Source organism: Falco biarmicus, chromosome 15 (assembly GCF_023638135.1).
Source record: "Falco biarmicus isolate bFalBia1 chromosome 15, bFalBia1.pri, whole genome shotgun sequence".
In the NCBI taxonomy this organism is placed as follows: Eukaryota; Metazoa; Chordata; class Aves; order Falconiformes; family Falconidae; genus Falco; species Falco biarmicus.
This window is the reverse complement of record NC_079302.1, coordinates 11,155,457-11,173,851: the sequence shown is the minus strand read 5'-3', so window position 1 is coordinate 11,173,851 and position 18,395 is coordinate 11,155,457. Positions and strand designations below refer to the sequence as shown.

The 18,395-nt window shown below is 33.9% G+C and overlaps 1 protein-coding gene across 1 annotated transcript; it reads left to right on the top strand.

Annotated features, from left to right (window-relative positions):
• Positions 1-928: 928 nt before the first annotated feature.
• TERB1 (telomere repeat binding bouquet formation protein 1) lies at positions 929-18,164 on the top strand. The gene is made up of 20 exons (XM_056360776.1): positions 929-1,005; positions 1,940-2,050; positions 2,247-2,375; positions 2,849-2,980; positions 3,425-3,485; positions 3,578-3,693; positions 3,831-3,953; positions 4,473-4,625; positions 5,727-5,858; positions 7,250-7,375; positions 8,364-8,521; positions 9,282-9,640; positions 10,802-10,863; positions 11,579-11,671; positions 13,039-13,209; positions 13,687-13,767; positions 15,138-15,251; positions 15,651-15,763; positions 16,292-16,497; positions 17,073-18,164. Exons 1-20 carry the CDS (start codon positions 972-974, stop codon positions 17,101-17,103), a joined length of 2,505 nt encoding a protein of 834 aa, XP_056216751.1. The 5' UTR covers positions 929-971; the 3' UTR covers positions 17,104-18,164.
• Positions 18,165-18,395: the final 231 nt, after the last annotated feature.

Here is an 18,395-nt window from a genome sequence, read left to right as displayed (position 1 = left end):
AAGCATCCAAGGAATGGGGACAGGAATGGAAAGCAGGGCTGGATGTCTTCATTAAGATTACACTGATATCTCTTAGAGCCTTTGTTCTACTTTGAGAAGGATAACTAATCCATTATTAAGCTGGATTTATCACTGATTTAGAGTTTCTACCTGGAGCTAAGTAATTTTTGAGAGATCAAAATAGGTTACTGTGACGCTTGCATCAACCTTTTGTGTTTGGGACTTAGGGCATTGTTAAGGGACCATCTTTCTGTTTCCAAATCTGAATTTGACTCTGCTACTCAACTAACACTCAGATGCTGGCACATGTTTGCGTAGAATCAATGCCACGGGTTTTTCTGGTTTACATGGTTCATGTAATGTAATCATTTCTTTGGTGAACTAAAATCTTAGTTTAACAATGTCTCAATTCATGCTCGTTGTCTTTGGTGTTGAGCAATACAGACAACGCATGGTTTAGTGGCTCACTGAGTAGCAGCAGGAGGCTGATCATGTTATTGTGGATGTCAGACATACCTGATCCTCTACATAATGTTACTTTATGGTCTTACTGCTAGTTGTTAGCTGATGACAAAGTTGGCAACCTATTGTAATGAAAATTGGATCAGATTTATTGTGATAAATGACACAGAGCTAGGTATGTTTTTAATGACAGGGACGCTTTTGCTGCCATGCAATGGTAACATGGAATCCCCTGACTTCTGTATAAGGTTAACTGTCAAAAGATAATAACACAATAGTTAAAAATGCAGTGTTACTCTAAAATACTGTATTTCTACAGGAAATCATTGCTGTGCAAGAGCATATTAAACTGTGTGTGTCAGATGATAGAGTAAACCCATAAAACTGGGAAGCATGCATTTTAAGAATAATTATTTAATTCATACAGTATATGATACACACTGCTAATCTGAATAGAAAAGACATTTCTTCCTTACTGTTGTAGAACAAGAACAGAGATACAACCCAAAATGGAAACTGAAAAGCTGCAGAAAAAACAGTGTGGTAAGATAAGCATATGATTTATCATTTATTAGTTGCATCAATTTTACAAAGTGTTAGTAGACTGTGATAGGTCTGTCATGGGGTGGTGAGCTGTTGGGGGCATGTTCTTTTTCCTTGTTGCCAATTTTTTTGATTCTGTATTGAACAGCTAAAGGGCAAATGTAATTACAAACTTGCAAGGAATAAATAATACCACCACTAAGTCACTTTTTTTTTTTCTAATATTTACCCGCATTTTTATTGTATTTTAACTTCTTTAAGAAACCCCAAACATTACAGGTGCTTTAAATATACAATATCTGCTGTTACTGTTGAAAATAATTTTCAAGTAAGTCTTTTTACTATATCCAAAAGACTAAGAAACAGGTTTTTCAAAGTGGTTTACCTACCTAGGTTTTATATGGGTACCCAGAAAAAGCTTTGTGTTAACTTAATAACCTAACAACCTGATTCAAGATTCTAGCTGCTGTGGTAAGTGATTAAGTCTTCTGTAACTAAATACCATATAGCAAGCCTTGCTTTGTTGGATTCTTCCCCTCTTCACTCTGCAGATTTGTAGTTTGTATTTTCACTCTGAATATTTTCATGGTTCTGTATTATTCACTTAAATACACTTAATGCACCTTGCAATTGCAAATTTACTATTTAGTAATGTAAATTACTAGCAACTGTTAGTGTGATGTAAAGCCAGAAATATTAAAGAGGCTGTTACTTTAGCAAAGGAAATCATGCTCAAACAGCTAACTATGGAATGGAAGATTTTTACGTTGTGTGTTATTTATAGATGGATATAAGTGGTGTGGCTCCATTTTTTGCAGTTTTTTCTTTAAAATATGTATACATACTACATTTTGGTGCAAGTTTATTGTAGTACTAAATAGATTAACATAAAGAAAAGAATAATTTTCATGAAGTTTTTTGTGTTTGCTCTTAGATGTGAGAACAGATCTGAACTTACTGCTTGAATGCCTTAAATATCAGATGGACTGCCCTGTATCTCAGAAAGAGGCTTTGATCACTATTTACTCAATTTGTCAACAAAACAGTAAGAAGCATTCTTCCATAGAAATAATGCAATCATTTACGTTCACAATGTATGTTAAGAAGCTGGTTGTCACTGTAAAAAAAAAATTTTTTTCTACATGTTACAAGGTTTGAGAAGTCACAAAATCTTGGAATGTTTTCATTTTACAGAGAACTGAAAGCAAAGGTTTAACTTTTGTTCATTTTTTCTGTTACAGGTGAAGCAAGCGAGTATTTTCAAGAAATTGGTGGTTTGATGTTTATAAGTGATCTTGCAAAGTCAAGTGTTCATTGCATAGTAAAGGAAGCAGCTTTATTTACATTAGGAATTATAATAGAGAGTAATGGTAATAATAAGTAATATTATTTGTATTTCTGAATAAGTTATAATCCCATGTTACTACTTCTGCTTGTGCTTTATCTCCATTATATTTTTGGTCTCAAAAAATGAGATTACAAGGTTATCAGTTCAAGGAAGGGGCAGTAAAGGTGCCACTGTGTCACTGTCCATCCCCAGATCTGGAGAAGTACCTTGCTGATTTGTGTAGACAGCATGTCTTTATGATACCAGATAGCTGTACTACTACTCTTCCTCAGCAGCAAGTGTTAAATAACCCCTAGATTGTTCCAAAGTTTGCCTACCTCCTGGTTGGTTCAGAACTGACTACAGGGGAAGCCCTTAGTCACCTTGTAGTTCTGTTTTGTCTCCACTCACCACATGCTGGATTCAACCTACACTCTGGTCACTATATTACAAAAATTATTTAGGATTATGAATGGCTTGCTTAAGGACCTAATGATTTTTTTTTTCTGGTTTCAGTTTATTGTCAACAAACTTTGTGTACTTCTGCATTGTTTGAAGACCTCATTTTATTTTTAATTAATAAGGATTCTGGTGTGAACCTGAAAAGAATGTCTGTTTATGTCATCTTGGTACTGGTTTCAAATAATAGTAAGTTGGTTTTGTTTTTATTTTTTCTGTGTTATAACAGCACTTTCTTCTCTTTGCCAATCTGCAGTACAGAAATTTGGGACATTCAATAAATAATTTTTTGGTAAAGTTAATTTCTGTAAGATGAATGGTTGCATGTAACTGAACCTGAATTGTGTAAGTAGATCATCACTCACTGGGATTTCCTTAAATAGCAGTGTTTTAGTTCTAAAAATGAAATTACAGTTTAAAAAAATATAATGCAAACCTGTAGTTTCTGCCAATGTATAGTAAAAAAAAAAATAGAAAGAAATGGAACATTTTTGTCAATGTGTTGGTGTGACTGGGTTTTTTTGGATATATGATTAGGAAATGGAAATAGAATATATATATATGTAAATGAAACTTGATATTAAGATTTTTGTCTCAAGTTGCATGTGTCTTTGGAGTTGTGTTCTTTTTCAGAAAGTGGGCAAACCTATGTCAGAGATACAGGCTGCATTGGTCTTCTGCTGCAGTTATTCAGGTAAGCAAACAGTTGTAATTCAAACAGAAAAATGATACGCTATTTAGGACTTCCTTTGACTATTTGGGACTTGTTTGCATTGTTCTTAACAGAACAACTCTTTCCACCTCTGAGATTAATTTGTCAGATGAAAATACTAATCAGTGCTATCAGCTGTGGTCTTCAGTCTGCAGTACTCTCTGTGCCTGTGTTAACAATCCTCAGAATGGTAAGTGGTGGTGTTAAAATTGTGAGAAATGTTTGAAATATTTCTCCAAAGTGACAACAGTTTGTTTTTATTTTTACTGTTCAACTGAAATTTCATTTTACATTTTGATTTGGGGTTATTTGTTTTTACTTTTTCAGAAGATAATCAAAACATTTGCTGTTCAGTTTTTCCGTATGCCAAAGAGTGGCTTGAAAGTTGCACGGAGCCTGAGATAGTTCGTCCTATTTGTTCATTCGTTGGTCTCACAGTTGCAAATAACTGTAAGTGCAACTCAAGCTTTAAATAGTTTTTCTTTTGTAAAAGCAAGTTTAATTTGATAGTTAAATGTTTGATTTCCTTCTGTCAATCTCTACAAATTCATTTGCTGTTTTCCCAACTTTCACCCTGAAAACTGTATTCCACCATCTTTACTTACACTGTGTTGTGCTTAAGTCCATAAATAGCCACAAGCTGCTGTATTTAGTAAGGTCAGTGAAAATTATTTGTAAAAAGCTTTTAATCAAAATAGCTTCCAAGTAAAAGTCATTATTATATCTCTGAAAACAATGACTCGGGTAGAACTCGGGCATAATGTTTTCCATTTGTATGGAAGTATTAGGGCCATGTGTTTCCTGTAACTACATGTCTTAGGATTAACATATATCCAAGTTCTGTTGTATGTGTGGAAATATAATGATTAATACATGCACAGAAAAATTGTGATGAGCCTAATTGATAAAATGCTAAAACAATTTGCCATTTGTATTATTTAAGACACGTTTTTTCTTTTTGTCACTAAGCATATGTGCAGAAATATTTTGTTTCTGTTGGAGGACTGGATACATTAGCTAAAGTTCTCATCAAGCTTATGCATGATTCCTGTATGAGTCACTCAAGCACAAAACTTGCAGTAGTAGTAACAAAGACTCTGGATGCCTGCATTGCTAATGACTGTGAGTGAAAAGACTACTACCTTTTTTTTATATATGGTAATTTTAAACTACAATTTTTAAGGTCTGGGTCTGGTGGAAAAGTGATATGAATGGATGCTAAAAGGCAATGAAGTTATATATATCCCAGCTGATATTGCAGTCTTAAAAATTCAAACATGTATATGGGCAATGGTTCAGTTCATCTGAGGTGGGTTACTTTCTCCTTGTTGCTAAAATAAACATAGTGAAAGTTAAACTATACTGAGAATTAAAAATAAGATGCTAGAGCTAGTTTTGTGTAAGTAAAGCTTAGAACTGGATGTGTCAGTCGTCATATCCTGGAGTTAGAGCTGTGTTTCTGTAGGCTTATGCCTAAACTAATAAGGTTTGTAAGCTTTAAGAGGCTTTAGTAACTCAGGTGTGGAGCTGAACAAACATGGTATGTCTGCATAACACACCTTTACTCTGATTTGCTGCCTGGACAGTGCTATCCGAATGAGGTCTTTGTGTATTCATCAGAAGATTTTGAGAAACCTGGGAGTGTGAAACTGGGCTGTTGGCTATGATTATTTTATTTGACACTTCTGCCATAAGTACTTGCTAACAGAAGTTCAACGAAGTTTGAAAGCATATACCTGCACTAGTTTTGAGCCTAGTTTCAAAGATGTTGGTATGTGACAGGATTAGGTTTCAGCATGTATGTAGTAGCAGTGGTGTCCCCAGTCAGAAACGTTCCTAGCTCTTTTTGTGTCAGATAGTTTATGTGTCAAACTTTATTCCACTCTTGCTGTATTCTGGAGCTGATAAAGGATGGGGAGAAACTCAGCAGAGGCACATTGCAAAGCCCTTGTTTATCAGGGCTTCTACCACATCTTTGTGTAACACAATCTGGCAGAAAGGGCGGTGTTGGATATGGGGAACAGCATGGGCAGAATTACTGCACCAGGAGGGATGTGGTAATTTGAAGTGTTAAAATGCAAGAGAGAGAAGAGAAGGACTGTGCAGTCCCAAGGCTTTTAGAGGTTTGTAGGGATCCCTTGGAAAAGAGCATTTTATACTTGGGTGATGTCTGTACGCTTACCATCTAGTTTATTTTCCTTCAAATTATTTTTAACATAATAGCTGCCATGGGTGTTGTCTTGACAAAGTATCACGCTGTGTCAGAGCTACTGAAGCTGCTGTCGGATGACACTCTGGATACAGGAGATAAAATTAGTGTTATTCTAACAATTGGACACTGTACTGAAGTTTGTGGTAAGAATTGTTTTTATTTTTTTTTTTTCTCTCAGTTTCTATTAAATTCTCACACACTACTTCCATGGTGTGATGTCATCAAGACTGGAACATGAGGGAAAGTTCTATTAAGTAATGTACTATTAATATTAAGAAAAATATGTTTGCTATTTTCAATTTTTACCTTTTAAAACATGTTAGCAGATAGTATTTTTAAGAGCTTAGAAAAAGTAGACTATTATGCAAGAACTCAGAGCTGGGCCTAGGTGTCACAGGGTAAAAATCTTCAAGACCTGGTAACTACTACAGTACATACATAACAAAAGATGACCCTTGATATATATGGCTTCTGTCCACTGTTTACACAGCTATTGATGTTTTTTTAAAAAGCTATATTACAGTATTGTTTTTGAAGTAACATAAGCAGTAGGTAACTTGAAATATTTTTGCCAGGCTCCTCCGGGCTTTCCCAAGCATATCTGGTAGAAATGTAACACTTAAGTTGGTATTTTATGTTAGTACAAGCCAATAGAATAGGAATTTGTGACATACTGATCATTATTTATACTTACCATTTTTGCTCATGTATGTTCAGAAATTCAAAGAAAAGGGATTATGTTCACAAATCTGATTATCATCCTCTAAATGTCAATAACAAGTTCAATAATTAGCTCAGCAAGTCATCAGTCTGATTATTTTAAGACATGTTTCCATGACGAATTGAAACAAAGCTCAATGGAAGGTGTCTTTCAAATAGAAATATAATTAAACCAACAGAATAAAAGTTTCTCTTAAAATGTCAACACTAACAAAATCATATTTTATCTTTTGCTGATTCTTTTTTATCAAGTTTAGACAACAAAGAATTATTTTTTTGAAAGTTGTCAGTTTTATGAATACATAGTACAAATGAGATCACATTAAAAAAAAATAGCTAATTACATGGTTAACAAGGAGGAACAGATTAGCTAGAACAGGATTAAACTACTAATTTTATGAGAGTTTTGCTAATTATAAACTTTACACTTTTGGTATTTCTGCATCTCAAGGCTTACGTAAATGTAGCCTATATACTTTAGGAGTATATAGCAGAGGAAAAGAAATACAGAAACCATAATTCAATATTTTAGGCAACAACTAAATGAGTTTGGATCTCTGTCATGTAATTTGTCTCAATCCTCCTTCAGTTTTCTTACAAGAACTTTGAGCTGCAGTCAAATCATCCTGTGTGATCTAGAGCACTTCTGCTGCAGCCCTGGTAGTAGGTCATTAATTACAGCATGTTTGGATCTGTAATGAAAATCTCTTTTTCAGAATTTCCCTGAAAGTTCTAAGTATTAGGTTCTAAATTACTCTAAGATTGTGTATGAGGCTGAAACCAATCTGTTTTCCTTTACAATGTCCAATTTTAGAAGAAAACCAGTGTGAACTGCTCCAGAACAATGGTCTTCCACTTATGATTCAGGTATTAACCGAGTCTCAGGATGAGGAACTAAACAAAGCTGCTACTTTTGTGCTGCAAAACTGCAAACAAATGAGTAAGGTTATTGTTACTGCTTTAAAAATTAAAGATGATTCCCGTCTTAAAGTTCTGTTGACTTTCTAAATTATTTTTAACTGTAGGAGGTTTGTAATTCTGTGTACTCAGAGATGTCTGATTTCTGCAAAAAGAGTTGCATGTTTGCCGCTATGGACTGCTTATGGCAGTTAGGCAGAAAAAAGAAAAGTACATATTCCAATGATGTTGCAATAATGCATTTGTGAAAATTATATATGTAGGGCCAGTTCTTAAAAGCATTCCCATCTATAAATTATATGTAAAATACTAAAGTAATTTAACCATGCAACTGGTACTCTATTCCTGGGTATGTACCATTGTATGTAGAGAATAATCAAGCTGGAAATTGCCATGTCTACAATTATTTGGCAATACTAAAAAATCTTGATCTTCATTTTTAAAGTTGGGTATTCTGAAGTACCCTGTTTAAATTTTTTTAAAAATTAACTGTATAATACTACCAATGAAACAGAAAGACACCTTGCCCTTTAATCTCTATAGCATGGAAGGTATTATGCAATTGGTAATTAGTAAAAAGCATGTATCTGCGTTTTTGTACTGAAAACATAACTGAGTTATATTTAAGATTGAGGGGCTGTGCTGATTTGCAGTGACCATTAATATGAAGTTTTTAAAAAAAACAGACGCATCCATACTAGTAAAGGACCTATAGAGTTAGGAATAAGTCAATGATAAAGTAATTTTTTAGAGCACAGCATCATTGTGTAAAGAGCTGGTAGTAACTGTAGTTGCAAGTCTGTCTCTTGTAACTTTTTGTTTGCAAGTTTATATTTGAAGTGAATTATGTTTATGTGTAAATTTAAGTTGTATAAAAATTACTATTTAGAGGTTATATTTTGCATTATTTTATTGAGGCTGTCCCTCAGCATACTAAAATACAATAAATAATTATTAAGGTGTTTAGTGATAAAATTTGGAATATTAATATTGTTTTATATTTTATAAAGCTGAACAATTGTCCCTGAAAATAAATGATAATTCATTAAATGTGAACAATGCAGAAGAGTTGGATATGCCAGTCAGAAAAAGAAGTCTACAAGACTACTGGAAGAAAGCAAAAGAAATTTTGGACAGAATAAACTTGATGGAAAAAGAACACGATGAGGTTGGCCTATTTACCGAAGTAGGATAAAACTAAGCAAATCCTTCCAGAGTTTAGGGAGAAATAGAAAGTAAACCCTTAAGATAATTTCAGCGTGAGCTAGAAAAGTAGGGGGAAAACACTGGATGTGTGTGAAACTACAACCTGCAATTTTTACCATTACTGTATATCATACAGAGTTAGAAGTATGCAGGACAATTGGAGAACTCGGGCATCTGTATTTTTATGAAGCATTTCAGTTTATTATAAACCCAGATTTTCTACAAAATTGAGATCATCTGGACAAAGTTATTTTTAACTGTTGATCATTTGAACCTATAATTTTAATATTTGCAAGCACAAAATGCCTGTGATTGTACAGATATGGTGAGATAGATGGTAATGGAAAATGTGAACATAAACTGAAATAAAGTTATTTCACATTTTCTTTGTGCTGTATAACTACTTGGTATCTCTGGGTCTGGAATAGCAATTTTTGAGTTAGTTGGATCTTAATTAAATCTTTTCATTTCTAGAAGTGCCTTGTATTAGTAGCAAATCCATCGCTTCAGCCTGGAATTACCATTTAGTAACTCCTCCTTCAATGCCTTCAGCAGCACTGCTGTCTTGTTGGCCCTCAACTCAGTCTGGGATTTTTCAAGCTTCTCTGGAATTTGCTTTACCTACAGAGTTAGACTGGTCTATCCTAGTTAATCTTGTTACTGAATTTATTTAATATTGTTATAGAGCTTGTATAGTCACTAACTGGTATTTTTCAATACAGGAAAGAGTGCAAGGAAGAGTACTTGTAGACAGATCTTCAGAATCCAATATGGAAGCATCAAAATACCATGAAGTGAATCCTGCTGATCTAAAAGCTTACACAGAAAGAACACATAAAGTGCATTGTCTGCAGTTGGCATCTAAGTCAGATGATAAGGTTCTTGCTTCATCTGTAATTTCTTCTCCAGTGAAGAGTAAAATACTGAACACTATGGGTCCAGTAAATGCTTTTACTAGACAAAGTAAACACATTAATATTCCATGCTCAGTGAATGAACTGCAAACAGACAGCGTACTTCAAAGTCACAGTATGAATGAAAAAACTGCTTGTGTAAAAAATCAGTCTATTCTTCAACTAAGGTAAGTATCTTATACCTAAGCAGAAATATTAAGTTGTTCTTTAGTAATTTCCAAACTGAATGTCAGCCTTTTAAATGAGCTGTTACTATGTCTTTTTCCTCTGGTGAAAAGACATAGCCTTTTGGTGGATCACTAGAGAATATTCTGTGGAAGTGTTTTTGACATTAACTCATCATTGCTTCCTATGGTTATCTTTCCTATTGATAAACAAAAAAATAGCTATAGGCAACTTGCAAGGATAAATACAGATTCCATTATCTTGAATTTGTATCCGGACTTATTCCTCAAGACAGGCAGTGAGTGTGAACAAAACTACATTTCTCCCTTTTTTGAGTTCCTCATTTTTATTGTGCTTTTTTAATGTGGTTGGCCGGACCCTGCTCCTATACAGTTTTTTTATATGCATTATACCATAACTTTGCAACTACCACAGAAATTATCAAGGGCCTAGGATATTTTCCATGGTACATTCAGGTAATTTTTGCTTTGCTACTAATTAGCATACCTTCACACAGCTTCTTTATTTATGTTTTGATTTCTGAAGCACAAAACTATTAAATTTTTTTTGGGGGGAAAGAATGCATATGTATTTGTGTGAAAAGAGGAGTTATCCAAGCATAACCATGGATTAGGCTACTTGCTCCTGCAGCATTCAGAAGTAGTCTATGACATAGAAAAAAGCATGATTGCCATATCATAGGAGCATGCTGGTTGCATGGAAGTTAATCAGTGTAAGAAAAGAAGAAAATAATTACATTTTGGAGCAATTGCTACATCTGGTGAAGGCTACAGTATTTTGAAGATTTTGTGAAAGTTTTATATGCATTAAGTAATCTTTATGTGAATCAGAATTGCAAATGACTCTGGAAACCACCTTCCCTTGAAAGCACTGCATTCCAAATGCTGGAACAGCCATGCTGAACAGCACTGCAAGGAATGCTAATCAGAGGTCTCTGGTAAGTAGATTTTTAACACACGATGATCACGTGTTGGATACTACAAGCCCAGTAACTTGGGATAATTGGAATCAGTTCTTAAAATTCTTTTATCTTTAATGTGGTTTTTGTTTTGCCTTTGGAACATGTGTATTAATTTACAGGTAAATGTCCGTTGTGAATTTGATTTTTTTTAAAAAATTTCTTCACATTTTGATCTTCCCAGTGAAGACTTATTTAAACAACCAGCAGAGATTGTCAAAAATATGAAACAGACATGCACATCAGGTATAAATAGCTATACATATTCCTTTCTTTTGTTAATTTTGACAATTTTATTCTTAATGAGATTTTAATTAGGTTTGTGTACTATTATAGCTCCTTTTTTTTAGATGTTATGTATCATTAGATGGCAGAGTACATTGTGTAAGAGAAATGTTTTTCAGATTTGCGTTTATCTTCTTAGTCCGATACACTTATTTCAGAACTGGGATCTGTGCAATCAAATCTTTATTTATAATTTAGTTTCCTGTTGATTTATAAAATTTAGAATTATGCATTGGATTAGTATTTGCCATAATGGTAGTTTTACAGGTGACTAAGCTGATTTCCAGGTTATACCTATTTAAACTGAGAATAAGTATTGTTCTAGTATATCACATTTATTTCTGTTTGGAATCAGATGCTGAAAAAGTATATAGGGCTTAGTTAAGCAATGTAAGCTTACAGGGTTATTTTGTAGTGTTCAAGTTGAACTAATATGCTTTGGAAGTGTGATGAAAAAGCACTGAATTAAATGTAATTATTCTTGATTTAGAAAAGTGTAAATATAATCCATTTAACTTGAATTTCACATGGATTTTCTGCTGGAATTATTAAATGCATGGATTATTAAAATTTAATAATCCACAAATAGAAAATACGATTGAATATAGGTATGCTGATGCATGATAACAGCAAGACAGGTTGAATTTTCTTAGTAGTTTTTTCCTTCCTAATGTAGATCAACATTTGTTCTACTCGGAGATAACCAAGGAAGCAAAAAGTACTTCAACTACATCTGCATCCCATGAAATGGCAGACTTAAGGTGTTTAGGTAAGTATTATCTTAGGTTTTTAAGCCTTCTTTTTATGGAGTCAAGAGTCGGCAATGCAGTAAGTGAACTGACATTACAGAAATTTTAACACATCTATTGGATTACCTATTATGGAATTCTTTTCTGCTTCCTTTCCTTTCTCTGCCCCTAAAACATAACAAATATTGAACTAAAGCCTACATATTCCAGTTTCAGTCTATGTATCTTTTCTTAATGTGCCTTTACTAACAAACAGAGTATGTAGTAGCTTAAAAGATGACACTCTACTTACAAGAATACTTAAGAGTGGGTGTTTTCACCCTTCCTCTGATGGGAAGGAGGGAGGAAAAACATGTAGCCCTGCTCAGTTCCATCATGTGTTCCCCTGGTAAGCCTCCTAACTATTCTGCAGCCCTTCCATTTTCTCTGCCTTGCTGCTAAGTACAGGCAGTCAGTTTTACAGTAATCCAGGATTGTAGCCCTCAGTTACCCCATCTTCCACATCCTGGACATGGTCTTTCAGTAGGTTATATAGGTTATACAAGAATGCTGCTGGTACAGTTTTGGAAGTGGGTTTTGTAATCAAGCTTGTGTCTCTAGTAAAACAGAACAAAAAAACCCACCAAAAGTGCAAAAAAAAAAAAAAAGGAAAAAAAAGCGCCCATAACCTGCTTTTGAACATCATTTTGGCATATGAATCTGAGTTGTCAAACTAAATTCAACCTGAGCTTTAGCACTGCTTATCTTACACTAGAATATTGCAGGTATGTACCAGTGCCCTTCTTATAATTCCTCAAAGTACAGAAGTTCTCCTTCAGCTGACGTAACTAGCTGTGAGAACATCCAAGAATAACTAAACCATAAATTACCCTAGGAATGTCCTCAAAAACGAACAGGAAGGCTTCCTGTGAGGAAATTCGTACTGAATCCAGACTTACCATTTATTCAGTTTAATACAAGTAAAAGTTACAACACAGAAAGTTTCGAAGTATAGCAACGACATCTTACATTTTGGCTTCTGGATAAATGCGCAAAAGGAATTGAGCCCCTTTCTTCCCATCCCACTAATATTTTTACTTCTGTAGAGGATCAGTGCCTCATTTAGTACTTCAGGAGTTGAAGCGCAGTGTAATTTGGTCCCACAGGTCATGTTAAAACAGCTTTTTTTCACCTGGCAGTTTATTTTTTTACAAATACAAGAGAGCAAGTACAAGAAGTAAGTATGTTCAAGGACATACATAAAAGTATAACCTCTTTTGAAATGTGTATATGGAAAATAGGAGGTCAAATTGTAGATCATAGTGAGCAAAATAAAATGCTGGACTTTGTGATGGCTTCTTTAACATTTGCAGTTGTTGTTTGTACAATAATCCATTTTTTTTTCCAGGCTGTAGAGCAGGAGGGCTATTGTTCAATAGTAAAACCTTTACCAAGATGTTGCAAAATTGTCCATACCAGTGTGACCGTCACAAAGTAATTCTGGAAGCTGAAGAAAGATATAAAAAGGAGCTTCGCAAACTGGCTGTTTGTAACAACAGTAGATACGTAACTCCTGAGAGTAATTATGATTATTTTTTCTTGTTGTTGCTATTGTTTTAAATAGTCTTTAAAATTCTGAACTTTTTTTTTTGTCTGATTCTGATTGTCCTGCTTTTGTAAACTCATTTGATTGACCAGTGATTTGTACTAAGTGAGATCAGAACTAGCCACTTCTGTTTTGGGGATCTTTTTCTGTCTATTTCTTGGTAGTAGTGATACATTCTCATTACAGGCTTTGATGAGTCTCCTGTGTGCCAGTTAGTCAAGTACTAACAGAAGGAAATATATTAAGTTGAAATAAGTGTGAATGGTGTATGACATCATAACAAGGTCATTCCATTCCAATATTACAGACTTAAGATGTAAGAAGCTTATAATTCTTAATGAATTAAATAAAAGCGCATTCTATATTTTTCTAGTTTAAAGGAGGCATTTTGAAAATTAAACAGTTGTTATTTACTTGCATTTGTACTGGTGTCTATCTTATATTTTCCAGAAACACTGCTGACCCCAGTGAAGAAAGAAAGACTGCATACAGAAATATCAACTTTTAGGAGCAAAAAGGATATTTTCCAGAGTAAGGGCCTGGTTTCAAAATTACTGCAGAAAGCCCTTACTGTCTAAGTAATGCTTTTGCAGGATTTGCAGGACTTTACCATGGGAGGCTATGGATAGGGAATTACTCCTTCCCCCCCCCCCCCCCCCGTGAATTCTGTGAAAAAACTGTATGATAATCAGTCAGAAAATGCATATTCTGTAGTCGTGGAATTATGTTACACATATTAGTTCACAACGAAGTTATCTGGCACTTGCTTTGTAGATACTGCTCTGAATCCTGTCAGGGTTACTTCCATGCCATCTGCTATTTTTCAGTTTTGTGGCATTAATTTTTAAAATGGAGAGATATAGTCAGGATCAGAACACAGCACAGTTGCTTGTTCCTGGATTCAGCATCACTCTATTACACAGTTATAGCTATGTTATCATATTATACCTGTTTCTGTTCTTGCATGGGAGCTCTGCTAAGGACCTGGGTCTCTGTGTGCTGAAAAGTTAAAAGGGTAAACCTTGATGTATGCAACAATACTAGAGCAAGCAACTGAAAACAACCTACCAGAAAATGAAGTACAGGAAATGTATTTACCACACATATGCATTATGAGGTGTTGAATAACGTGTTATTAACAAGGTGAAGGTGGAAAAGTGAATGTAAATTCCCTCAGTTTCCGCAGTGCAATTTAGGAACTCTATGTTTACAGACCCATCAGTTGCCCATAAAAACTGATATTCTTTATAATACACAACTGTCCATTTGTAAATAGCTAAGTACATATGTTTAACAGTGTTTTATTCTGTAATACATCAAAAAAGTTAACGGTTATAATTTTTTTCCTTAATCTGCAGATACATATTTTTACATAATTCACAAGGAATTTTCTTCAGAATGTGGTGTTTGTGGGTACATCCTGCAGAACTCCAACTACAGTCATACATTACCACATTCATCAACTAGTAACCAATACTGTTTCTTATGATCAATGACCAGAAATTTTAAAGTAGGCTGAAGCAGCTCTCTAAATCAGAAGTAAAATTCTAAAACATTAATATTACTTTTTTAAAAAAAGTCTCTTGAAAAATAAGCCCACCTATCAGGAACTTATTTTTGGCTTCGTATTTCTAAAAACCTTGTTTACATTGTTATTTAATTAATTTCCGGTAAAAGCGGAACTTTTAGCAAGTAACCATTTGCTAAAGTAAACTGAATTTTCCAGCCTTTCTTCCAAGTAGATAGTAGTATGGCTCAAAAGATGGTTCTTTCTTAAATTTTAATTCCTAAAACATTACCTGTGTTTTGTGTTTTGTTTTTTTTGTTGGTTGGTTGGTTGGGTTTTTATAAGAAAGACGCATAATACAGGAGATGTATTTATTTTGGCTTTTTTTTTCAAGGTATTCTTTTGACTCCAGTTAGAAAAAACAAATCTAATATTTCAAGTAGAGACGAACATAGTAAAAATACTAGGTTGGCTGACGACTATAACTTGATACCTACATATAAGACCTGTGAGTATTACCAGTATTTTAATTCTGTAATAAGCATAACTTTAAGATTAGGTTTTATATTTAGGTCAGGGCATTGAGAAAAGCACCTGTGCTTGCTATTGGAGACAAATGGCTAGGAATTTAAACAGGTTATATTCTTGTACCTTCTATCATAGTATTACTGATGTTTGAGTTATTTCCTATTATTTGCTAGTTGCTTCCAGTGCATAAATAATTTTCATGTGTTAATGATGAGAAAAAGTTTTAATGAAAATGAGACATTACTAATAAAGCAACATTTACATATTTAAGTTCATTAGAAGAAATGTTCCTTTACAGCATTCATACTATATTCAGCTTTGCAGTAGATTTCAATTAGGTTAAAGTAACTAAAAGATGGCTTTGTTCACAATTCCATAGTTTTCCAGAAAAACCAAGATGCTAACTTAAAGAGACAAAGAGTCAAAGAAATGTGCAGCCAGGAATGTCAGCGCTTAAAAGGAAACTGCAAATATTTACTTGACAAAGATGAGGTAAGTTATGCAAAGCCTGATCATACACTCATATATTTATAAATATCCAAATGAAATCACTATGAATTGCTTAATTTCTTTTTAAGTCTGCTTTAACAGGAGCCCAGTAGCAAAGTGAACCTTATGAAAAAGATACTCTGTTGATTCTACTCCAGTCATACTGATTATCTCTGAAAAGAGTTAAGTATTTTTCAGTTGGCAGTCTTTTCTGAATAATGGATATGGAAGTGTGCTTCTTCTGGCACTAATGAAAATTTACGTAGTAAATAACAGAAACATAAAGGAGTAAACATACTAAAGGTATAAACTATGTAGGCATGGCAGAAATGAAGGTGAAAGTCATGTACAAAATACTGTATTTCAGTAAGTGGGTGAAGCATCCTTGAAGAACCGTTGTTGTCTTGACAAAGTGATCATTTCTGTAGAACTACTTAAGATTGTGTTGTCAGTAATAATGCATTACATCCAAATGCAAAATAGTATGTACATTTACATAATTTTAAATTACACTAAAATAAATATTTGCAGAACAATGACATAAGTTTCCTGGGCACGAACACAAGAACTTTAGAGAAGAGAAGAACACGAAAAGATTTTACGACTGAAGAAATTAACTGTCTTTTGAGTGGAGTAAAAACCATGGGTAATCACTGGAATGTAATTTTGTGGTCTTATCCATTTCAGAAAGGACGGACAAGTGTTGATCTTTCCAAGAAATACCACAGGTTACTGTTGTAAGTAATAATAATTTAATTTTCTACTGATCATATATGCTGTCAGCTCAGTTACCAGCTGCTGTCCCTGAATTGACCTGGGGGGAAAAAATAAAATAAAGACAAGCTGTCAGCCCCTGGTATTGTGCTTTGTATCAGCTCAGGCTGAGCGTTAGAATAGTCTCCGACATAATTCAGTCAGGGGCTGTGCTTGGAGAGGGAGAACTAAACTGGGAGACTATTAGAGAGACTTTGAACCTTCCAGTGCCATCCGACAGGATAGAGAAAGGATAAGAATTTCAGTTAAGGACTCTAAACTAATCCCTATGTTTATTAGGAAGTTGATATTTTCTCTGCTGACTCTCTTTTCTGATGATGGTTTGTGAAAATCTCTGTGGTAGTTTTCACCATGTTTAATATGAGATTACACAGAGATGCTATCTATGGGATGGAGTAGATAGCATCTCTGCTGTGCTTTGGAGATGTGTGGGAGCATTTCATGGCAAGCGTTTTTCTATTGAAATGTTTTCTAAAATTGTGCAGTGTTTTGTGTCAACATTTGTTGTGATACTTTCTCTTTTATCTCTGCTTTACAGAAGCAAGAAAAAATGCAAAGATCATCAATAATATCTTTCAAGAGGATTTTGGATTTTGTTGCAGAATGTTGAAGAATAGCATTCCTAACTGAGGTATTGTCACAACAGTATGAACCCTTGAAGAATTTAGATTTCTTGGACTCATATTTTCGGATGATAACATTCACTGACAGTTATGTTTTGTAAATTTAAATTGCATGTAATCTGATAAGAGTTGTTTGAGTTTTTTTTAAGAATACTAACATAGCTAACAAAATCTTCAGCAGTAAAATTTAAGGATGTTTTTTACCTTAATTTAACCTTGAACATTTGATTTATGTAACATTTGATTTGGCTTTTTGTTTGAATCTTTTTATAATTTGCTTTATCATTTGTAAGAAAAGGCTATATTACTAAAATTAATATTTTATGTCAGAAACTGCTGAGGTTAATGTTGTGTCTGAATTTTTTTCCTCTTAATCAGTGAAATGTTTAAAGCAGGTGAAATATTTTTATGTGTTTAATGTGCTGTATGTGTAAAAAAATTACATTTGACAGAAAACACCAAATGTACGGTTAAACACTGCTGCATATAGTAGGCAAATCTTAGATTGGTACCTAAATTGAAATAGAAAGTTGTGGAAATGTCAGAACTTCTTGGTAGAGGTTTTAGTGTGGTTCAGCTGCAGTATTTCTTGACTGATATTAATGGCTGGACCTACCCAAAGTACTTCAATGTTGAACTAAGTGGCATGCATGTACTCGTGACATTTGGTTTCTGTTTACAGTTGAATATTTTTTAATGTATTATTCAAGTCAGTGACCAGAACCACCGTTTCTGCTAATTACACAATTTCTATAGAAAGCTTTAGTGAAAACCTTAGTAAATTGATTTTTCAGTGATAGCCTTTGTATTTATTTTGTATTTTTTTATCTATTTTGATAAAGGAATGATTAATTAATTAATTCATTGTGGAAAAAGTTTAGTTACCTTATTGGCACTAGGTTTTCACTATGATGTAGCTTAAATGCTCAAAACCGAGCAAGATAACAAAAAACTGAAAGACTTGCAGTAAAGTGATGCCAATGACATAATAAATAGGTCTTCTAATACTTTCAGCTGTTGCAGTTTGGTTTTTATATTATTAAAATACTCAAGTACCTATAAAATACATCTTTAAATGGAGCTTTTCAAAGCAGCGTAGATAAATATTGGCATATGTATTTGCAGAGTATGAGCCGAAAGGAGTACTGAGGAGTGCTACACACAACGGGGAGATTTTGGTCTGTTGTACACTGTACAAAAGCTAGTTTAGATGAGCTGCTGTTTTATCGATTGACTGA

Excerpts from the sequence above, each read along its gene's own strand:
- TERB1 (XM_056360776.1), top strand. The coding sequence starts at position 972 with ATGGAAACTGAAAAGCTGCAGAAAAAACAGTGTG. Across the intron at positions 5,859-7,249 it reads ACACTGTACTGAAGTTTGTG|AAGAAAACCAGTGTGAACTG; the intron begins GTAAGAATTGTT and ends GTCCAATTTTAG. Across the intron at positions 9,641-10,801 it reads CAGTCTATTCTTCAACTAAG|TGAAGACTTATTTAAACAAC; the intron begins GTAAGTATCTTA and ends TGATCTTCCCAG.